Source organism: Crocodylus siamensis, chromosome 3 (genome assembly GCF_052110815.1).
Source record: "Crocodylus siamensis isolate JL-2025a chromosome 3, ASM5211081v1, whole genome shotgun sequence".
In the NCBI taxonomy this organism is placed as follows: domain Eukaryota; kingdom Metazoa; phylum Chordata; order Crocodylia; family Crocodylidae; genus Crocodylus; species Crocodylus siamensis.
Window position 1 is genome coordinate 174611056 of NC_143397.1, and position 23356 is coordinate 174634411.

A 23356-nucleotide genomic window follows, 5' to 3' on the forward strand; every position below is an offset into this window, starting at 1 on the left:
AAGAAACCGCGTCTCCTGCCGAGGGAGAGGAGCGTGGGGTGAAGATCCAAGTGGAAGACAGACAGGGGGAAAGTCATACAGAAAGGGAAGCGAGGAGAGTAATAGAGAGGGAGTAGAAAAGAGGAAGGAAGGGGCAGGGTAACCCTACATTGGAAGAGGTCAAGAACTGCAGGGAAGGGCGAGCGGGCTGGTTTTCTGGGCCTGGATCTCTTATTCCCTTTGCACGCCCGGTCCTAACACAGGTCACGAAAGCGCCTTTTGCTTTTGGTGTGTGTTGGACTTGCTGTTAAAGCCAGGCCAGCCCGGGCTGCTCTGCTCTTCCAGAGCGGCTAAGACCCGGGGCCGATTCCCTGCTGCGGCCTCCCGCGGAAGCACCGCAGCCGCTCCCGCTCCTACTGACCCGCGCCTGGCTAGGCTTCCCCCCCGCTGTCCGCAAGAGTCGGTGACCTTGCGACCGAGAAGGTGTGGGTTTAGGGACAGGAGCTGCAGGTCCCTTGTCACTGCCCTTTAGGAAAGGAGCAAGCCAAGTATGCGGGGATCCGGCCCGCAACCTACAGGTGTTCCGCAGCAGGTCTTTTAACACCTCTCTGCGCCCCTGCCACAGATCGGCTCTGACCTGAAACCCGGGTGGGATCTGAGCGCAGACTGCCAGGGTGGGGGGTTATCCCGACACTTCCTCTAAAGTCCTTTGGGAAGGTGTCAGGGTCCGGATCTCTTCGATTCACTGCGATCAGACAGAGGCGAGAGCTGCCCCTTTGATCCAAATGCTCTTTTGTTTAAGAGGTTCTCTGCGGAGCATATAGATAGATAGATAGATAGATAGATTAGATAGATATCCATATATAATATGTGGAACTCAAGGCAGAGCTGCAGGTTCAACTATATGTATTATATGTGTGTGTATGCATGTATATGTGTATGTATACACACACACACACACATATATATAAAATATACACATATATATAGAGAGAGAAAGTGTTCAACCTGCAGTTCTGCCTTGAGTTTCATTCGCCTTTGATATATACTGCAATAATCCTAATAATCGTATCATAATAATATTACTGAATAATCGTAATACTCATGGCATTTATTATGCTGGCCGCTGACTATTAAAATCGCTGTACCTGGGCAGCATTGATAACGTGGCTGGTATCTACCACGGATTTGGGTAGCGCCCTGTAAAATTTCCGTAGATTTTCTCTTTTAGTCCTGGGGAAAGGGAGGACTAACAGGAGAGAAAATTGAGTCTTTTTTTAGAGAAGAAATGAGTGGATGGAGGGAGATTTGAATAAAGTTCAAAAACAAAACTAAAACTAAAAAAAAGTTGAAAACTTTGTATAAAGTTTCAAAATGTTTTGTATACAGTATCAACTTTTTAAAACTTTATAAAGTTTCAAAAAGTTTGTACAGAGTTTCAAAACGTTGAAAACTTTGTATCAAGTTTTAAAACAAAACTTAAAATAACAAAAAAAAAGGGCCCCAAACAAAAGCAACTGTACTTTTCCCGTCATGTTAGGGATAAAAATCGTTTTCTGTCCCCGCGAGTTAAAATTCTGCATTAAAACAAGACCCAGCTCTGTACAGTTTTTTTTTTTAATAAAAAAGCAGCTCCGGCAGAACAAACGGGAGGCTCTGCCATCGAGCTTTTTGCCTTAGTATGTCAAAACCAGATCGCATCATCGCCTTCCCCGGGCCGCAGGGGGCACACAGGGGTCTCCCGGCTTGGTCCGGGGGCTGAGCAACTTGCACCTACGAATTGCAGCTCCGTTCTTCCTCTCCCGTTGCAAGGGCGTTTCTCTGGAGCTGGGAGCAAGCAACCCCAGTGCCGGGGAAATCTTATTATCACCGAATTTCTTTTCCCTAGATACGAAGGGGACATTTTAAAGTCAACAGTTGAGACAAATAACAGTTTAACTCCAGTGTCCTTGAAGCCTTAAGCATTTTTCCTGATTACAGCATTCAATGGCGGCTTTTAGTGGGAAGATTAATAAATCTTAGTGATGTGTTGAGAGTTACAGGCTGACAGCGGGCTCTGCCCTGCTCTGATTTCTTTTCTTTTTAACTTGTCCGTTTCTGCAAAGGAGAGGAGCAGGATTGGATTGGATTTTTTTTTTCATTCAGGCCAGCAACAAAGGGTGTCTGTAGGCAACATGGTTGAGTGGCATCAGGGGCATTTCTTCTTTGACGTTTACAAGATCCCGTTCGCTTCCCTAATGAGCGGGGCGCAGAGGAGTAACGAAATGATGAAGCAAGGAGGCGGATCAGGGCAGGGAAGCGGGGGACACGAATAGCTCGCGAGGCTGTGATCCCACAAAGCCGGCTTCTTCCTCTCTCCGGCCAGGAAAGAAAGTGACCCTGAAATCCTGGCCCTGCAGTCGCGGCGCTGCAATAGCCAGGGCGGGCTGGGCAGTGCGGAGAGGGGAGGCAGCCGCGGGGGGAAGCGCCTCTTCGGAGAGTTGGCTTTTCCTTGTCCTCTGCCCCCGGTTAGGGGGTCAGTGGTTAGCAGAGCGCTGTGATCAAATGCTCAGCATTTTCCCTCTCGCTGCATTTCCTAACGAGCCGGAGCAGCCCGTCTCCCACCGGCTCCGCGCGCGCCGCGGGGTGAGCCGCTCGCGTCTGGCCGCGGGGGTGTCGGGCGCTGCAGCCCCCCCGGCGCAGCCTTGCCGGCGCTTGCCTGCTGGGCAGCGGCTCCCCCAGCCCGCTGTGATTCCCCACAGTGGGGTCGCGAGGCCCCGCGAGCCCCCCGGCCTGTATTTGTTTGCAAGGGGGCAGAGCACCAAACCAAAACACCCCCCCCCCCCCAGCTCCGGCGGCAGCGCTTTGATTTATTGCTGCGCCGTACACACACACATAAATAAAATAGAAAGTAAAAAAGGGGGTAGGGGGAAGCCATCGGACCTCGCCCCAGTCTGCAGCAACCCCGCTCGGAAGGTCTGGGTTGATCCTCATCAGTTGAAAATGGGGGTGTCTCACGCAGGGGGCAGAGCCCCGATCCTGCTCCCCCTCCAGGCACCGCCGTCCTTGGGATCCGGGGCAGGGGCTGCCGGGGGGGCTGCCGCTCGCGGCCCGGAGCAGGGCGGGCAGGGGCTGTGCGGGGGGCCCGGCCCGGCTCCGCTCCCGCACGGCCCCGCAGGCCGGGCCGGAGCCGCGGGCTAACTGGCGTGTCCCCGGCAGAGCTGCTGGAGGACCTGTCGGAGAGCCGGGAATGCGTGAACTGCGGCTCCATCCAGACCCCGCTGTGGAGAAGGGACGGCACCGGCAACTACCTGTGCAACGCCTGCGGGCTCTACACCAAGATGAACGGCCTGAGCAGGCCCCTCATCAAACCCCAGAAGAGAGTGGTGAGTCCGGGCCTCCCTGGCTCCCCTTGAGCGCTCACTGCCTCACCCAAAGCAACATCTCCTCTTCGGTGCCTACAGATGTCACTCCAGTAGTTGCCCCAGGAATCAGAACTTGCGGGAGAGATGATCTCCTTTATTAGACCAACTCCATTTTTGCAACAAAATTTTTGTTTTAATCTTTATTTGCAAGCTTTCAGGCACATGCACCCTTCTTCAGGCATAGAAGAAAAGAGTGTAAAAGTTCTCCTATTTAGAAATGAAAATAGTTGCCCCAGTGTGTCGAGTGCCTGGCTCAGAGAGTGGCCTGGTTTCCTGACAAGCAGAGATTTAGTTCAAGGCAACTGAAAAGCCCTTTTACCTCCGGCGAAGGTGCAGGCAATCCTGCTTGAAGCCAAGTTACCTGGCTGTGCTCTAGCTAAACTATGAACCACAGTGCTCTTTCTGCCCAGCACCTAGGCCAAAAGGTCCCTTTTTTGCCTGCAAGTCAAAAGGCAGCTTTTTTGCTGCCTTTCCCTTACTTCATTTGGCTTCCCTGCCTGGCTCCTCTTTATGCCATAATTGACCTGAAGCATAAACTGGGGAAATAACCCTTAGCCCTTTGAGCTGGTTGCATGTAGACTGGTTATAATTTGGCTTTTTAAACTGAAAAGCCCTGACAGTGCAGCCTCACAGATTTTATTAAAAAGTATGCCCTGAAAATACTGGAAGTTTCAATGATTTTTTTTCAATTTCAAAAATAGTTTGTTCAGGGAGCTAAGAATTCCTGAAGACCAGCTTTTGTTTGCTGCGAATTCATTTCTTGGGAGAGCAGGGACATTTTATATATCATTCAAAGAAAGCCAATTGTTTAAACAATGATGATAGCCTTTGTTTAATTTTACTCCCCAAAATGAATCAAAGTTTGTCTGAGAAATAGACAGGGAAAACCAGGAGGAGGGAAATAAATATTAAAAACTACAACCCCCATTTATAACTCAAAGCTGGCATTAAATAAGAAAAGAGAAAAATTAGCAAGAGAAGAGTTGCATTATATGTTTAATAAAACTGGGTGGAGAACAGACATATAGGAGAATACTCTTTTCAATAATGGCCAGTAGTGGATTCGTTATAATAAATCATACTGGTAAAATCCAAGCTGATGTTTGGATCCATATATGAGGAAAGTGTATCAACCTGATCAAACTTTCAAGAGCCTTGCAGCCACCCCAGTCTGTCTGTGTGTTCATAGTTCTGTAATATAAAAAATAAATCCCCTTTTAAAAAAATTAATAATGATTCTATCACTTTCTCCAACACCTCACATTACTGGAAGAAAACAAGCCAATGACCTTTCTAGAACCCCACTTTTTTCATCTGTTTAAACCAAAGAATGAATTTAACTCAGAAGTTAAGTATTGGATGCCTATTTTTGAAACTGATTATTTAGCAAATGTCAGTAAGTAGGGAACAAAGACAAGGCACCAAGCCATTCCCTCAGTTTGTGCCTAATGTCGGACCTCCGCTGGCTTCAGTGCTATGGCACCGCACAGATATATGCCAGCTGGGCATTTGGGTGGTGAGATTTCTGATCAGCTTCATTTTTCGTTTTTGGGACGGGGAGGAGATAGAACACAATCAGACTGCAGCATTGTTTCATTTTGACACCACAACAAAACAAACACTTGCAGTGTTCTAAGAAATCTCTTAATAAGCCATTTCTCATACAAGGGTCCTAATTATATATTGAGTGTGATTGTATATTCACAAACTTGGAAATAGGTTAAAATGGAAAATGTGGTGAGAACGATAAGCACACTCAGAGCACTGTCCTGCTTTTGCTTAGGACCATGGTAAAATTCCTGAAGCAGAGTAGCTATTTTAGTTCTTTACTTTAATATTTTTTGTAAATAAAGTAGTTTATATGCAAGAACAAAACAACTAATTATAGCTATATAAAATACAGAATAAATTGAGATGTGTAAGTACATGAAAATGGAAAGTAAAGGAAAACAAAAAGAAAATTGAAATAAGGTCTAACTACGTGAATTTTGTAGTAGTATGTCACTCACCAAGCAAGCAAATGTAACATATGCTTTGGGATCAGTTCTTATCTTACAATATTCCTGTTGAGTTCAGTAAGAATTTTGTCTTAAGAAATGCCCAGAATTGGGGCCCACACAGTTTTTTATTTTCTCTTAGTAATTATCATGACAAGAAGTTCTATTTCAATGCTATTAATTTAAAACTTAAAAAATATGTAAGTATTTAATGCCAATGTTGGAGCCTATACTACAGCCTGGGAATTTTTTTTTCAAAATGTGACAAGTAACTTTTATTTATATAATTCCCAGCTGAGACAATTATATTTAATTTATAATTCTCTTTCTTAGATACAAAATTACAGTTTACTGTTAAGTGACATGAATGGAGACCTAACTGTGGGTCTGAACTTCTTTTTATTCTCAAACTTTTTTTTTTCCATTTGGTAGGTGTCTCAGTGGTATCAAAGGTCACCAAATATATCTCGCAAACCAGCAATAAATGATTCCAAATGGAAGGGTGTATCCCCAGCTAATTAGTTCTGCTTGTGAGCTTTTTATTTATGGTCATGACAGGATGTATGTGTTTCTCTGAAGCTCACTCTTCTATGCAAAATTGTTCAGCTTGCAAACACATAACTGCACACCGATTTTTTGACAACGCAATACTTTGCAAAATAACAGATTTATGAGGTAGCTTGAATTCCTTGCTTGTGATGAATGTAAAAGAGATCACTTGTTACAGGAACTTTTATAACCCATTCACCTTCATTTCACATGTTTATGAGGACTGGCTTCACTTATGATATATAGCCTGCAGTCATAAAGCTCTTTGTTATATGGCCATTTCTGATACAGGGTTGCTTCATCTTGGCTCCAAACTCCACTAAAGAGTGTCATAAATGCCTTGTTTGTAAGATGGACCTTGTTGTCACACATAGATTTTCTGATTTCTTAGAACATTAAGAGAGAAAGATCTGTTCTGTAATTCACATTCCTGAAGTTTGTTATTTTTTACTTGATGATAATTTTTTAAAAATTTTTTTCCAAAATAAAACACTGATGTACACACTCAGGCCCTTTGATATCCACTCCCTATTCCTTTCTTTGTCAAAATAGAAATTTGCTATTCTCAGCCCTTCAAGTGAAGTTCAGCACATGAAAATTAAGCTGTCTTTTCTGCTTTTTACAGAATCGCTAACATACTACAAAATTCCTTTTTCGCAGCTGTTGTGCTCATGTGGGAAGGTGATTAAAAGAAGCTGATTTTTTTCACCATTACGTTGTAGTAGCATGTTATGAGGAGGGAGAATGGTTTGAAAGTTCTGTAGAAGAAACTTGTAGACTTTGGCCAGTTTTCTTTTTATGCAACTCTGGCAAGAGGCTTTCATATTCACCTTGTCAGAGAAAGTGAAGGTGTCTGGTGGTCTGAGCATAAGACCTCAGATCAGAGACTTCGGAGTTTTAATTTTACCTTTGTGATTGACTTATCTAGAACTTCAGACATCTCATAATCTCTTCTAATCAATTTTACAGTCTACAAAATGACCATAATAACTTAATTTGGGGCTTTAGTGAGACTTTATTAGGCCATACTGTGAAGCAGCAGTAGAAAACTAATCGTTATCCTAGCTGCATTTGCAACAATGGATTTTAAAATCTAGTCACTGGTAGATTCCCCTTTTCCGTGCAAAATATGTAAGCACTGTGTTTATACTGTATTTGCTTGCTGATTGTTGTGTTTACTCATGCTTGTCTCTAGCCTTCATCAAGGCGGCTTGGTTTGTCTTGTGCCAACTGTCACACCACAACCACCACCCTGTGGCGTCGGAATGCAGAAGGCGAGCCAGTATGCAACGCCTGCGGCCTTTACATGAAACTTCATGGGGTATGCAGCCACTTCAATATTGTCAGGGGCTATTTCAGTCTATGTCTGTTTAATTACGGCCCAATGGATGTATTATGGAACTTCTATTAACTTTGATATGTTCCAAGTACTGTCAGGAGCAAAGTCTAAGACCTCATGGAAGTCAATGACAAAGCTTGACTTTAATGGTGTAGAGTCAAAGTCTAAATAAGATAGCTTAAAAATTCCATTAATGCACATTACCTTGAGTTATAAGAAAAAAACTACTTATCATATAATACAGGAGACAGAGTTGCTTATAATTTTTCAGTGAATTAAGAGCATTTAAAGTGTTTGGAGGTATAGCTATACTGGTATAATTTTCGTACTGGCAACCCCCCTCCCCAATAGAGATGCAACTTACATCAGCAAAAAAGATATAATTGAAACCTGTTCCCTGAACAAAATAAGTTATACTGATAAAAGAATATTTTTCACACTCCAAATGCACATACCCATGCTGGCAAAACTTTTGGAAGTGTAGACTGAGCCCTAGACAAATAATGATGTTGCAAGAAAGTAACTGTACTTGTGAATATAATGGAATACATTTAGGGCTAGACCTTGGACCCTCTTATGCATTTGTGGGTAAAATTACATGCTTGCACAAGTGTTTGAAGAATCAGAGTAGCAGAATTTACCAGTGACTGGTCCAGTGTTTGGGGGTTTTTTCCAAAGAGATTATTAAATCACAGCTGTAAGCACTACAGTCACAGCGAGTACAGTCCTTAATTATATTTTCAGCAGTTTGTATTCTTAAATATATTAAACTTAAGTTCAGTATTTTAGGTATGTAGTTTCCATTTAAAGGCATTGATAATTATGCCTGTAAAATACAAAGCAGATATTTAGGCATTTTTTCTGTATACAAATAAACTTGAATATCATATGTTAATGCACACAGAGAACTACTTACAATAACACATGCTAAGTTAAATATGCTCCTGCTTTATAAATACTTATTCAGAAGCCTGATCTATACAATTAGGTGCCAGTAGGAACAGGCACAGGCCCATCGTAAGTGGCTTTCCCCACTTGCATATATTCATTCCAGGACCAGTCCGTACAGCATTACAATTTAACCCGGCTGTCCTTTCTCAGGTAAAATGGGTGATGCTAATGAGCATTTTGCTTATCTGATAAATGAAGGCTTAGGCCTTTATGGAATCTCTGCTAGAACACAGGAAACAGTAGTCATTTTTGAATGATGAGATTTGATGTAATCTCTACGAAGTAAGACTTTAAAGTGGACAATTGCAACTGATTTTCCTGGTGTCATAATTTGACTTTATATTATAATTTGATTTCTTACGACTCTTGTACACGCAAAATTTTATGATCTGTGTGGATTTCTTTTACAGGTTCCTCGGCCTCTTGCAATGAAAAAAGAAGGAATTCAGACTAGGAAGCGAAAACCAAAGAACATAAATAAATCAAAGCCGTGTTCTGGTAAATATAATATATTAAGATGATTGGCTGCAAGTTTTTTTTTCATACTGGAAAATATTTGTTTTTAATTCCAGCTACTGCCATTTCAGGTAACAATAATAATGCAGTTCCTATGACTCCAACATCCACGTCTTCTACTAACTCAGATGATTGTAGCAAAAACGCCTCTCCAGGCGCACAATCTGCAGCCTCAGGGGTAAGTGATAAAATACTATCTGTATTTGTAAGCAAGCAGGTCACTGTGTAATATGTTATCTCAACTTTTATCTTATCTAGCAGTACAATAATCTAAACAAACTTTTCAGTTTTGTTAGCTGATACTGGAACAAGATTTTCTGAGGAAATTGCATATAAATGTAAACAAGATGACAAGCTGAAGTACTTTACAAACCTCTTAATTAAGATCTATATAATTTTTATTAAGTTAACTAAAGCTTAAATCAAAATGTTCTGTTTTCAAAGTTTTGGTTGTTTCATTTTAAAAACACGTTTTAAGAATGCATGACATATCGATAACCTCAAAGAGCATTTGTGCACATAAAACAAATTCATTGGATACAGGCCTGTGAATATATATATAAATGAAAGCACTAATACTCCCATCTTTTCCAAAACTTTTTAAAAATATGCACAAGCCTGTGTGCACATATACACGTGCACACCCATAATTTTATGCTCCCTGTAAAAAGCAGTAAAACTCCATCTTGTTTTTGTATGGAAGCAAGAAGATTGGATTAAAACTACAGTGTGCACTTAAGGCATGAATTCAAAATGCATTGAAGACAATAGAAGGGCTCCCGTTCAATTCAACAGCAAGATTAGGCGTTTACAATCTAATCAATCCTACAAATTGTACCGTACCTTCTACTCTTGTCCTTCTACTCTTGTGGCTTTAATGGCAGTAGGGGAGGTGCTCAGCACTTCATAGGATTGATCCTATAAGTACTTTCGGATTGTCCTTGGTTTTTTCAATTTATTTTCACCATATATCCAAAAGGTCCTCATACCAATGCGTAAGACCTCAGTATTGCCTCTGGTTAATATTTGCAAGAGTGAATACTATATATAGGTGCAAAGTAGATTCATTTATAACCTCTAACATTTATTTATGTATACACATATACACACTCCTTTGATCTGTGCCTTTAATCAACTATAACGTTTATTTAAAAGCTGCCCTACTGTTACATTTGCTGCTCCTTTATTAAGGAAAAGACTGTTGTTTATTATAACTATTTTTCAGTGTCTTATGTCCCCCAGTGGAAATTCCTTCCAGTGGTTTCTTTTTGAAATACATAATTTTACTTTAAAAAACAAACAAACTCTAAAATGCCCTTTTAGCAATTATAGTTTTTAGGGAATCAGTTTACCAAAATGCTGCTCAGCTTTGGAGGCACTGGATTTTTGGTTCTGATGTCATCAAACAAGACTATAAAAAGGGCCTGTCTTAGACATGAAAGAATTCTGAGAATCCAATAAAATAAACAGAGCACATCAAAGGGAGGGAATTCTGAAAGTGAAACGTTGGTCTAAAAATGAAAAAAAAGGGGTAGGGGAAGCTTCTGTCTCCTTTTATGTCTTTTCTTTTCCAAGATATTTGATAAGAAAAACTGTGAAGGGTTAAATTCACTTGTTGTACACATGGATTACTTAAAATAGGATTGCTGTTTTGTACATGGTGACCAGGAACAGTAAATTTAAAGCATTAGCTAACATGATACCACAGAATTGCCTATAAATGTATGCATTGTAGAATAATAACATCAAATGGTGTGGTTATTGGTAAAAGCATACAGTGAAATCACAAGTTCTATTAATTTAGGCAAAAGTGAAATCGAACATGATATATGACAATGCTTAAAAATTAATCGAATAAAACAATATAAAATATTAGGATGAAAAGTTAAAAACAGGGCATTCTATTTGATTTTGGCCCTTATTCCTTGTGCAAATACTGCAAACACACCTGCAGAGTATAGGACAGGCTGTGAATTGCTAGAGAGGAGCCAAATTGCATGATAATCAGATTTACACCATGATCAGAATTAAAAGCTTGACCCTCATTGGTTGTATTGAAGGCGGTTGCACTGGGGCTGTGGAAAGTAGAGCTCATTTAAATAACTCCTCCATTTCCCACATGCTGTATTTTTTTCTTTTGGTTCTGCTTTTGGTCTTTTCACCAAACTGTCCCTCCGTGTAGCCTTCTCAGGGTTGAGCCTTAGACCTGACAATCTTCATTTTATTTTTTATTTTCAATTGCATAGACTGCTGTTTCTGGAGTAGAGGTGTAAGGGTGGAAAGGCAGTTTGTTTCCAATCAAATCAGATGGCTAGTTAGGAGTTGTTACCAACCAAAAGGAATGTGCAGCATACACAAGTCTTCTCTAACTTACAGCAAGGACAAAACTGGTGCAAGGGCAAGATTATACCATCTTTGTGTTGTGCACGGGTTTTGCTGCTGAGAACCATGTCCTATCTACCCGGTCTTGCTGAGAGCAGGACAAATTCCTGAAATAAGGAAATAAGTCACCTTTGGCTGCTGTGAGCATATGCCAAGAAGAAGATCCCAGGGTAGAGACCTGGAGAGCAGCACTGAGGCACGGTCTTTAAGATGGGTACGCTGACTCCTTTCTAGTAGTAGGCAGACACGGGAGCGAGTGGTCAGTGTGTTGTTTTGGGAGGGCTCCCAGATGTGCCATGGTGGTGACTTAGACAATTCTCTGTTGTCCTTGATCTTCTGCTTCATGCAAGAGGAGGAACCTTCTTTTACTTCCTTGGCTCCTTTACTAGGGCCAGAGATAATCTGGCCTTTTATATTAATATATGCAGAATTGCTAATGGCTCTGTGACTTTTCCCTACCCAGACGTAGATATAAGTCATTTGCTGATTGTCTCTTGTAAAAAAATATATATCAGAGTGAGTGGAAAATGTGTGCCATAAAACATGCAGAACTTAGAGCTTTTTCACAGAAAGCAGACTTGTGGGGACTCATGCTGACTTCACTGGGAATTGTATGAAGTCTACAACAGTAAAAATACCTAGTAATCATGAACACCCATACTAAGAATCGAATGTTTGAAGTTGCTGGTGCAAGGGAAGCATGTTTTCTATACCCTTGTCCACTCACTCGTTCCTATAACTTTGCCTCTTTTAGACCATCAGTATTTAAAGTGTGAAAGGAATAGGACAGACTCGCAGATAAGAACAGAAGGCGGTGTTCTTTATAACACGATCCTGTTGCCCTTGATAAAACTTGGAGCTTAAGGGACATTTATGACATCTATGGACGTAGGCTTATTCTTGGGCTTGAAGTACTGAACATTCTCAATGCTTAGTGGAGTCATTTGTATTTCAGGGCAGTAAGCCCTTAATCTGATCATATCCTAAGTATTTTTGTATTAATACCTAACATTGTACCTTGTTTTACTTTTTTTTTTCAAATTAATTTAGAGTTGACAGTTTCACAGCCAGGAATTTGTTGATAGAACAGTGTGTCAGACACTGACTGTACAGACTTTGTGTGTACAGATAGGATAATGCCTAAGGGTGCGTTGTGCCTGTTTAGTACTTTGTCTCTCCAGCAGTTGTCACTGGAGATACCTTTGTACTGTGGATGATTAGACACTGGAAGCTCAAATCAGCCATATAGTCTACTAAGCTCATTTCATGCAAGTTGTTGTGCTGATGCTTTTTTTTTTTCCTTGACCACCCTATTCATTATTCTTTGATAAATAGAAAAAAGGCAAATTAATGTAAAAAATACACTGGGGCAAAATATGATGACGTTTTGAGCAACTCTTTCCTAAAATTTACAGACATCTTGTTATTAAGTGAATCAGAAGAAATGAATTCCTTTACTGGTACAAGAGTAATTTATTATGCCTTTTGTGGGAGGCTGCCAGAAGAGTTCCTAGCAATGTGGAAATCTAATGGAAATGAAATTCAGCAGAATTTGTGTTAGCAGCATTCATTTTCAGCCCTACCTTTTCTGTTTCCTGTACCAGTGATAGAACGGGAGAGTGGGAGAAACATTTAAGTGTCTCTTAAAACCACACATTTATAAAAGGAATTTTACTGGATGCTAGTTTTGATACAAATTAAACAGCAACCTAATTGTTATGTTCTAGCTGAAGATTAAAAATTTAAAAGATACGATGAATTACTAGGGATAGACACAAATGATACTATTTGGATTCAGCTTTCAGTTTAGATGTGTTTGGATCTGAGACTTTGGGTAGTCCCATTGCAAAGATGGGAGCGATTTGTAAAATTCACAGCAGGTTTTAGGATTGAACTTTGGCCCTGCCTTTCTGAGGAGCAGAAGAAATGAGTTTCCTCTGTTATTAATATAGAAAAAAATCTAACGACCTGTTATATGAAGTTGCTGTTGTCTTCATAAAAGATTTTTTGAACATTGAGAACTTACTGCACCTGTCTTATGACCAGCCACTCTCTTGATGCCCCCTAAACTGCATAAGGAAAATGCTGCAAACAGTGATATGCCAACATCCACTACTATGGAGTATACACCTTTTTGTCTACATGCAGAGGCTGCAGTGGACACCATTACAAGCAGTACTTTATTGTCATACCAGGACTGAAGGCAGTGTGAAAATCCTATAAAGTCCGTTCTTTTTGGCAGTAGATGGAGCTTTCACAAATCAGAGCTGTTGCGAGCAAAGACACAGCAACAATGAGGGAATAATATTCTTTCAGAGGGAATAATATTTTTTTTAAATAATATTGTGCCCAACCATTGTTTGGAAGACTTGAAGGATGCCCTAAACCCTGTTGGAAGAGAAAGTTTGAGCCTTGCTGCCCAACCCTAGTTTGCAGATGATATTGGGGTGGCTCAGGCCACAGTTTTTCAGACATAAGGATATGGCACATGCTTTTAATGGCATGTGTAGCTATGTTCTGAAATTCTGTCCCTTAGTGCACTGAACAGGAATCTTGTTGTCCTAATGGGAACCAATGCACATAGTAAATGGTGCACTGTAGAAGTGCTAGGATTTAGGTGCTGTCCTTTCTATCTGTCTTTCTTTTCCTTTTGGGGCCAGGAGGGAGCATGCAAAACAGCCTCTTCTGCCTAATCACTCTCCCATGCAGCATGCATGGTGTTTTTTCTGTTACATGCTAGCATGCTGTGTTCTCTCTCAGGCCTGGAGGAGCATGTGTTCTTATTTTCATGGGACCATGATTTGGCCCTGTATTTCGTTTTACTTTACACTCCTGTGACAGCATTTTATTAGATTTAGATTTTACATTTAAAAAATAGCAGGCCAGATAATGCCCTTACTTACAGCCCCAAGCAAAGCACTGGCACTTAAAAATAATTTTTGTTTATATGAGCACGTGTATTTATTATATATTATCCATTAATCCATATCACTTTGCTTTTATAATGACCCTAGGCAGCCAAAAATGGAGCCAGCACAGGGCAATTTAGAATTCTAGATACAGATGTTGTTTTATTTTATTGGGTTTTATGCAGTGGAAATCAGTACAGAGTTTTCTTAGCGAGGCCATAAAAGTAAATAGCATGATCATGATCATATATCTTATCATGAAATTAGTGCCAAATTCTGCAAAAAGATTTAGGACTAGATTAAAAAATATTTTGGAGATGTAATTCCCCCTACTCCCTTTGTATCTACTCGTTCTGTGGTTAGAACGGTTAGGATGCTCAGTTAGGATCTGGAAGACCAGAGTTCAATGTTCTCTTTTGTTAGAGAGGAGGTGAACTGATGTGTCCCATAAGCATGTCCACACCACCATGTGAGAGGGTCCAGTGCTGTATATGTTTCTTTCTAGCCCTTATGTTGACACAAATTCACAATTTACAAAGTCACTTGGGACAAAATCCAGATTGGTAAACTGGACACCTAAGTGATATTTAGGCAGAATTTAGATGCTTAGTTTGCAAAAAGGGATCCAGAATACCCTCACTCATTTGGCCTTGGAGTTCATTAGATGCCTGCATTTCAGACAACAAAGTTCTCTTGACACCTAAACTTGGCTTCTGTGGGTTCAGTGTAAACGATATTATTTTAACCCCAAAACATGATGAGAGGAGAAGGTTCTCACCTTTTGCATGGTCCAGATGCTACTTCTCAGGAGAGACACCCTGAGCAGTAGACTACAAAGCAGTCTGCTTGAGGTTACTTTCCATGCCTCCTCATGAAGCTGGACAACTGGCAGCCAGGCATGCCAGAGGTATGGGCCAGGAGGAGCATGGGAAGGAGCATAACTTTGTAGCCATGTTGTGAACGTGTAGATCATAGAAAAGTAGGGCTGGAATGGATCTCATGGGTGCATCCCGATTTGTATGGACATTTGGTTTCCCAGGGACAAGTAGCAGCAGTACACCTTGCACCACTGCTACTTGTCCCCAGGGAACACCTGTGTGTGCCATGCACACTTTGGCATGTGGCAGGTTGCCGCAGATGGAGTACAGGAGGCTCAGGCTAGCACAGGGCTAGCCCTAGCAGCCTTACCTGGGGTCCTGGGGCCTCCTGGGGCTGCAGCTGCAGCAATTCTGCTGCGCAGAGTCTGGATGGCAGCTGTGGGTGGCATGGCTCTGCTGTTCAGCAGCATGTGCTGGCTGGGCGTGCACTGTGCCAAGTTTTTTTTTCCCCAGTTTTTTTGGACCCCTGGATATCCAGAGGTCAAAAAAACATGTGGAAAAACCAAAAAAAAAACAGTGCACTGCATGCTTGGGCAGTGTACCTTTGCAGTACAGAGAACACTGCACTGTGTGATATGTGGTGCTGCAAACAATGTTTGCAGAGCCACATATCTCATGACCATGCTTGTCTGGACACACCCCATGAGGTCATCTGGTCCAGCCCCCTGCTGAGGGCAGGATCATCCCTGACTAAACCATGCCAGTCAAGTGTCTTATTTAATCTGCTCTTGAAAATTTCCAGGGATGGAGTTTCCATAACCTCTCCGGGTAGTCTTGACCACCTTTATAGTTAACAAATTCTTTCTAATCTCCAAATTAAATTTCCTTTGCTGCAGTTTGAGACCTTTGCTCCTAGTCCTGTTCCCTGTGGCCACAGAAAATAGTCTATCTCCAGTCTCTTTATAGCCACCCTTCAGGTATTTGATGGCTGTTATTAAATACCTGCTCAGTGCTCTTTTCTCCAGACTAAATAATCCTCGTTCTTTCAACCGTTCCTCCTAACTCACATTTCCCAGATCTATAATTATTTTTGTTTGTTTTCTACTGGACTCTTTCTAAATTTGTCTACATCTTGAAGTGTGGGCCCAAAAGTGAACATTGTACTCCTGGTGAAGCTTCACCAGTGCTGAATAGAGCAGGAGAACCACTTTCATTGATTTGCAAGTAATGCTCCTATTAACATACCTCTGTATACTGTTGGCTTTTTTTCTTTTTTTGCAGCAAGAGCACATTACTGGCTCATATTCAGCTTCAGGTCCATTGTAACCCCCAAGTCATTTTTTGCACTACTGCAGCCTAACCAATCATTCCCTGGTCTGTGTATGTGTGTGCAATTATTCTGGCCCAAGTGCAGGATTTAGCAGTTCTCATTGTTGAATTTCAGCAGATTGATTCTGGATCACTTCTCCAATTTATTAAGTCATTCTGAATCTTAATCTTACCCTCCAGAGTGTCTGCAACTCCACTCACCTTGGTGTCATCAGCAAATTTGCTAAATGTGCACTCATTCCCATCCTCCAAATCTTTAATGAAAATTTTAAACAATACTGGACCCAAGACAGACCCCTTGGAGATTCCACTTAATACTTCCTCCCAACTAGACATTGAGCCATTGATGATTTCTTGAACACAATGATCCAACCAGTTATGTAGCCACCTTACAGTACTTGCATCTAGTCTGTATAACCTTAGTTTATTAATGAGAACGTTATGAGAGACTGTGGCAAAAGCCTTGCTGCAGTCAATTGCATCCACTGCTATCCCCCAGCCTACACAGCCTATTATGTCATCACAGAAGGTAAATGAGTTGGCCAGTCACAACTTAACGAATCCACGTTGGCTCTTCCTGATCACTGTGTTCTTCCTAGGTACTTAGAAATAGATTCCTTGTTGGCCTGCTCCATGAGCTTTCCAGGTAACCAGGTCAGACTGGTGTGTAATTCCTCATATCCTCCTCTTCCCATATTCTCATATACCTCCTTCTCCCCTTTCTTAAACTGCTTTTGGTTTACCAGTGTTCCAGGAGTAATCCCGACCTCTGCGAGTTCTCAAAGATGATATCCAATAGTATCTGTATCTAGTTTGGCCATGTTGAATTGAGAGTACTGGTAAAACGATGCCTCTAGTATCAGCTGTTGGGATTACTTCTGTTTTTATACAGTGACTGCCTAATGTAAAATCATAGAGTCACAGACAATTAGGGTTGGAAGAGACCTCAGGAGGTCATGTAGTCCACCTCCATGCTCAAATCAGGACCATCTCCAACTAAAATCCCAGCCAAGGCTCTCTCTAGCTGGGTCTTAAAAACCTTCAAGGATGGAAATCCCACAGCCTCTCTGGGTAGCCTGTTTCACTGCTTTACTACTCTCATGTCTAACCTAAACTTCCCTTGTTGCAACTTGAGACCATTGCTTTTTGTTCTGTCATCCGCCACTGAGAACAGTCTAGGTCCATTGTCTTTGGTAACCACCCTTCAGTTAATTGAAGGTTATTATGAATGGTCTAGATGGCCTGAATGATATAGAGAGCCCTCTGCCCTGAGTTCCCTAGCTAACGCGGTACAGAGAGTTATCTCTTGTTTTTTTCTCCTTGTAGCTCCATGACTCTTGCGGTCTTGGTTGCACTGTAATACCCCTTCAGCAGGAGGGTCAGAGGGTGGTCCTGCCCTGACATGAGAAGTGAGAGATTGAGTTTGAGTCCCTTAGGCTGAAGAAGGCCTAGAGCCCAGGCTTTCCACTTCCTGAGTGATTGTTATTACCACTATTATGAAAATAATTCCATTTCTAGTCAGTTAATTGCTTATTCTCAGGAGACAGATTGAAGCTGTGGATACCTCATTGATGGAGATGCCTAATGGGCATCCCTGAATGCCTAAACTCCAGAGAGGGATGGAATTTCAGACAAGTCTTTCTACTCGGTGTTTCCCACTGGTTAATTCTGGGCAGCTCGTCGACCATTGTGGATTCTCTGAAGTGCTCTTTGGAGGCGCTTCTATCTAGGGATTTGAGGCACCAACCTTCATTTCTTTAAATCACCATCTGAGGACCAAGCACATACATTTTAAGCAGGACAGTGTTTAAATGGAAGGGATTGACTTGCCTGTCTGGATTTTGTTCTCAAATGGTCACTGAGCCAAGGAGACACTCGTTGAGAGAATCTGGAGCCTAGCAGTTAGAATATTCAGCTAAGAAGTATGACAGTTGGGTTCCAGTATCTACTTCAGTAAATATTGAATTATTTATACAAAGTGGGATGAGGTGAACAGGAGAGCTTGAGCGAATCCCATCCCTGATGGCCTGGTGGTTAGAGCAGTCTCATAGGTTGAACTTAGGCTTGTGTGAATAGGGACGTATTCAATTCAGATTTGGATTCAGCTGATTCGGAGGACAGTGATTCAATCTGGAGATTTGGAACACTGTCTCAAATTGATTCAGCTGAATTGGCTTCAGAATTCGGCACTGATTCAAAGAGATTTGGAGATTCGGCCATAGGCTATAATGGGGAATCACTGAAATACCTATAACTGTCATTTTTTGGCAGATTTGGATGAAAGCAGCAGGGATGGTAGCCTCTTCTGAGGGCATGAAGCCTGCCAAGTTTCATAGAGATAGGTGCAGAGGTTCCTGGGAAGCTGTACCTCAAGGTGCTTACAAACAAAACTTGTGTCATGTGTAACTGTGTATGTGTTAAGGCACAGTGGGAATGAAAACAGCAGGGATGGTAGCCTGTGCTGAGGCCATGAAGCCTGCCTGGTTTCAAGGAGATAGGTGCAAGGGTTTCTGGGAAACTGCAGCTCAAGGTGCTGACAAGCAAAACTTGTGATAGCTTGTAACAGGGGCGGTGCTCAGGCAGGAACAGCTCACAAAAGGCACAGAAAGGCTGCAGACTGAGGCTTATGTCCTGTTTCTACGTCCCTCCCCCAGAGCACTGTGATTGAAAGGGGACTCAGGGAAAGATCACAGTCACTGGCCAGCTACAGATGTCAGCTGTCTTTCCCACACTGTTCCCTCTCCCTCTTCTCAGTTTTTGTTCCCCTGAAAGATTGCCTTCCAAATCTCTGAATCTTTTCTGAATTGATTCAGAGCCTCTAAATTGATTCAGAGGGTTTTTTTGGTCTCCGGATTTGGTTTGGATTCAGTGATTCGGCCTCAGAATTGGGCTGAATCTTCTCCAAATCAAATTGGTGACCAAAACTTCGTACATCCCTATTTGTATTCATCACTGGTAGAGGAAGGAGCTGAACCCACCCATGGCTCTGACAAACTCGGGGAGTATCTTAAACATAGAGCTTTGGGGTAATGGGTGGAGAATGAGTGACATTTGCTCCCCTGTACATCTCATAAACCTATCCACCCCTTCCCTTTGCTTTTCTTACAGGCCTTCACAATAAAACGGCTTGTTTTGGGTTGACAGGAACATTCTCTGTTGAATGAAATGAAGCATTTAAGTTTCAGTGAGGAAAACAGAAATAATTTTGGGGTTATCTAAAGCAAATTTTTTGTGTTGATTTTTCAATTCAGCTGCCTGACTAAAAAATAATTTTTTTGCACAGCGCTAGACAGCAGTCTTGCCATCAGCTTGTCATAACCACACTGGAATGTTGGCTCTCTTTGGAAATTAATGAAGTATTATGTTGTTATAGTATGAGGAGAGATTAGACTACAGGTAAACCAACACAATTTTAGTATAAGCAAAAGGATTAATAGGACCAGCATTAAATTATGACTTTATATAGTGATAAAGTCACTATATCAACCAGAATTCAGTTTTTGCTACTTAATTTTTAACTCAATCATTGTTAAGGCAAAGTTATACAGGAAAAGGAAGTGATGATTCTCAAAGAAAGTGCCACTGACCGGAAGGTGGGAATGGGGGCTGACAGGCAGGACACTGAGAATGGAAAATTAAAGGAACCCAACTGTCTTTACCAAAGCATGCTTTAGGCAACAAAGAATCTTGTAGGCACATGCTGTATAAATAAGGGTTACAATTTAAGCCACGCAAAGTCATAGTAAGGGAACAGGAAGCACATGATTTGTCAGTAGAGGCTTATCATAGGCCAAGCCACAATGCCTAGAATTTGGATAGAACTTTAGATCTTTCAGGCATTACAAAGCTTGCTGCATGTGCACAGCCAGATTGGGATGTGAAAGCTGGTATGTTTAGTGTCCCCTCACAGTACTTTGCGCTATGACACAGATTAGCTGAGAGTGGACGATAAGCAGGGATCTGGATTTTCTGTTCACCATGGAAAACCATGGATTTTCCCCTTTAAAAGAAAAAGAGCATGGGAACCTGCAGGTTTCCCTTTGCAGGCTGCCAGCATTCAAGTCTGCAAGGAGCTGCTTGGGGCTGTGGGGAGGGCAATTGGAGGCAGGGAGCACCATGTGCATGGTCAGGGGCAGGGCACTGGCATATCAGGGATGCTCAATACCACAAAACAGCAGGGGGCAGGAAGGGGGACATGGGAACAGCTGCCAGCTGGAACCACATCCTAGGAGCAAAGGGGCTAGGGAGAGCACTCATTTTCTATGATAAAAAAACAAAATCAAATGCCAAAATATAGGAATTTAGAATGTATTATATTATAAAGATTGAGGAATGGCTAGGCATCCAAATTGCTTTAAAATTATAAATATATCCCCCCAAAATTGTGTTCAACTAATATGTAGTGGTGTTTCATTTTCATTACAGAAAAACACAGAATTGAGGGGTTTTCATCAGAGAATTTGGGACATTTAAACAGAAAAAACCAGGATCCCTGATCATGAGGCACAGGGTCTGTGGGACATTGGCTCTGCCCCCCAGCATGCTGGCCAGTGCAGCTGAGTTAATGCATACACTTCATAATCTGCTGCTGCTCTCAGTTTTAGAAGCAGATAGCTGCCTGTGGGAGTAGGGAAAGAACTGTGCCTGGATTGATAAACCAGGTTACTTCTCACTAAGTAAAATTTGCAGCTGCTTTAGTGTAAAGAGTGTGTGTATTGGTGGATGTAATTGGACTGATATTTCTAGTTTTTGCCTTTTGGAGAGACTTGCTTTCTGTGTCCCTTGAATTCATCCCATAAGACATAAGGCATAGATATCTGTGGTATATCCAACACTGAGCACTGAAGTGGTTAATTTTTAGGCAGATATCCTACCATTAGAATTTGCAGCCCTGAGTTAGATACCTAATCTTTTACAATGCCTGGGGAGACTCACTTTATGCATGGAACTACCTTAGCTAGCCAGTAAGAAATGATTGTGACAGAGGTTATTTTAAACTCCACCTCTGTGAGGTTTGGGGGGCTTTTTTTGTGGCTGAAGGGCCGTGCCAATCTCTGATTAGGATTCAGAATTCTGAGGCTTGACATCACTCGCTTATGCCAGCCCTCTCAGTATGAGTCACTGGGGCAGAGAAGGAAACTCAGCTCTTCCCTCTGCTGGGTGAATGACCTTCCAAGTTATTCAACATCCTTTCTGAAGTATAGATGCAAAATTTAGACTCAGGATTGTAACAGTATTACTACAAACTCTTCATAGAGGAGGAATGCCACCTCTAGCACTTTTTGATACCCTCTTGCTTTTATGTATCCAAGGATTTGTCTTCACAGCTACAGCATGGGAATAGGATGACCCTTAACTTGTCTTTGTAGAAGCTGTCCAGCGTGGCACTTTCATTTGCGAGACAGAAATCATGCTTCTGAAAACTGCCCAGTTCATCCTAAAAAGCCTCATTTGTTTTTCTTCAAGAAGTCACAGTTTGGTTGATTATTGATATTATTGCTGGAGTTCAACAAGAGAAAGGAATCGGTTATATTTTATTAGCAGGGTCAGACCTATGACTAGAATGAGTTGGAATTGCTGTTTGCACTCCTATGCCCATTTATGCCAGCTGGAGAACAGGCCCAATAATTCATTTCTATTGTTTTTTAACTAAGTTGTGGGGGGGGAGGTGGTTAGCAGCAGAGATGTTTACTTATGAACAGACCTGAGTAACCTAATGTTTCAGCCATGCCCGTTTTGTACATTAAAGCTTATTTTCCATGCCTCAATTTGGAACCTGCCCAAATTGACTTTGACTTTGTCATTCCATTAACTGGGAGTGGTTTCCAGAGCCAGCTACCCTGCCCAGCCCCCTCCTGTGTTGGCTTAATTAAGGAGTCAGGCCCAGTCTTGGTCTGCCACTGATAGGCGGTCTTCTAACAGGAAATGCCTCCACATTCTCCATTCTTGGGTGTCTGAGAGAGACTTAGCAGATAATCTGGAATGGAAACGCAGACCAGATCTCTGAGCTCCACCCTTGTATAGAACTGAATCGGGGAAAGAGTGAATTACTTTTTCAAAACAAGTATTGAGGAGCTTTTTCCCTGCAGGAATAATAGTGGCAGGGTAGGGTGAATAGGAACCTTTAAAATAATTTCTGGTGTTCACAAAGTTAGATAAAGTGTGTTAAGTTTGCAAATAATGTTTTCCTGAAATGTTAACTCCCCCACCCCCTCTTCCCCCTGCAGTAGATCCAGTCTCTTAAAAATGTCTTTCTTGCTAAAGGGAAGCTTATGTTATATATTAGGGATAAAAGATGCAGCTACTTCAAATTCTAGACTAGTCAACAACCATTACAAGAAAGCTATAAATAAGTAAACAGAAAGTCCTGGGGAGGAAAGGATATTTTCATGGATCTTTTAAATCCTGTTTATCCTTTATTTGGCAAGATGATGGGCTCTAACTGTGTCCTGCTTATATCTCCAGGTCATATAATTTTCTGCTAGGAGTACAAATAAAGAGGCAAGATGAACTTCTTGTTTTTTGCCTTGCAGACGCTTGTCTACTTGTATCATGAATGAGACCACTAACATTTTACATTGCTTGCTGAAGAACTGAAGAACGATAGTAACTTTTGCTTCTCTAATGACAAAGTTAGATTGGAACCAACTCATGGCAGAAAGGCTCTGAAATACAAATCCTGCAGACTTGGCTAATTATTTTTGTATATACAAAATTCCCAGGGTTTCACTGGACACTTTGATTTGGTGCTTGATTTGGCTCTGTATCGCACAGCCCATAACATCTGTATCTGGACTTTTGTGACAGCAATGTAGAAGCAGTGCAGGCTAACTAGGGTGACAAAAAGTATAACTAAATTAAAACAGAATCTAAAGTATTGTACTATTGAAAATGCTCTGCAAGGCACATTTGAAAATGGCTCAATGTGAGTTTCCTGTCTCTTATCACAATGTCAGCTCCTGTAGTTTACACTGATATCACATTTTGAATAGCCATCAGATATTGTACTGTGGTATAGACTTGCCAACCTGTTCTTTGTACCTGCATAATTATGCATTGTCCCACAAATAAACATGTATACCTTTTCCAAGTCATAAAACAGGATTTTTTTTAAAGAAAGAAAAAAGAAATATAGCTAAATAGAATTCAACTATATTATTAAAATTGTTTGGAAATTTCTAAT

The 23356-nt window shown here is 41.5% G+C and overlaps 1 protein-coding gene across 2 annotated transcripts in view; it reads left to right on the plus strand.

The window, feature by feature from the left end:
- Positions 1-23356, plus strand: part of GATA6 (GATA binding protein 6) — a 35127-nt gene that overhangs the window by 6278 nt on the left and 5493 nt on the right. For both annotated transcript variants that reach the window (XM_090039799.1, XM_090039798.1), the window contains exons 4-7: positions 3178-3344; positions 7125-7250; positions 8630-8717; positions 8807-8913. In XM_090039799.1, coding sequence (XP_089895925.1) covers positions 3178-3344; positions 7125-7250; positions 8630-8717; positions 8807-8913 — 488 coding nt within the window. The remainder of the gene's footprint in view (positions 1-3177; positions 3345-7124; positions 7251-8629; positions 8718-8806; positions 8914-23356) is intronic.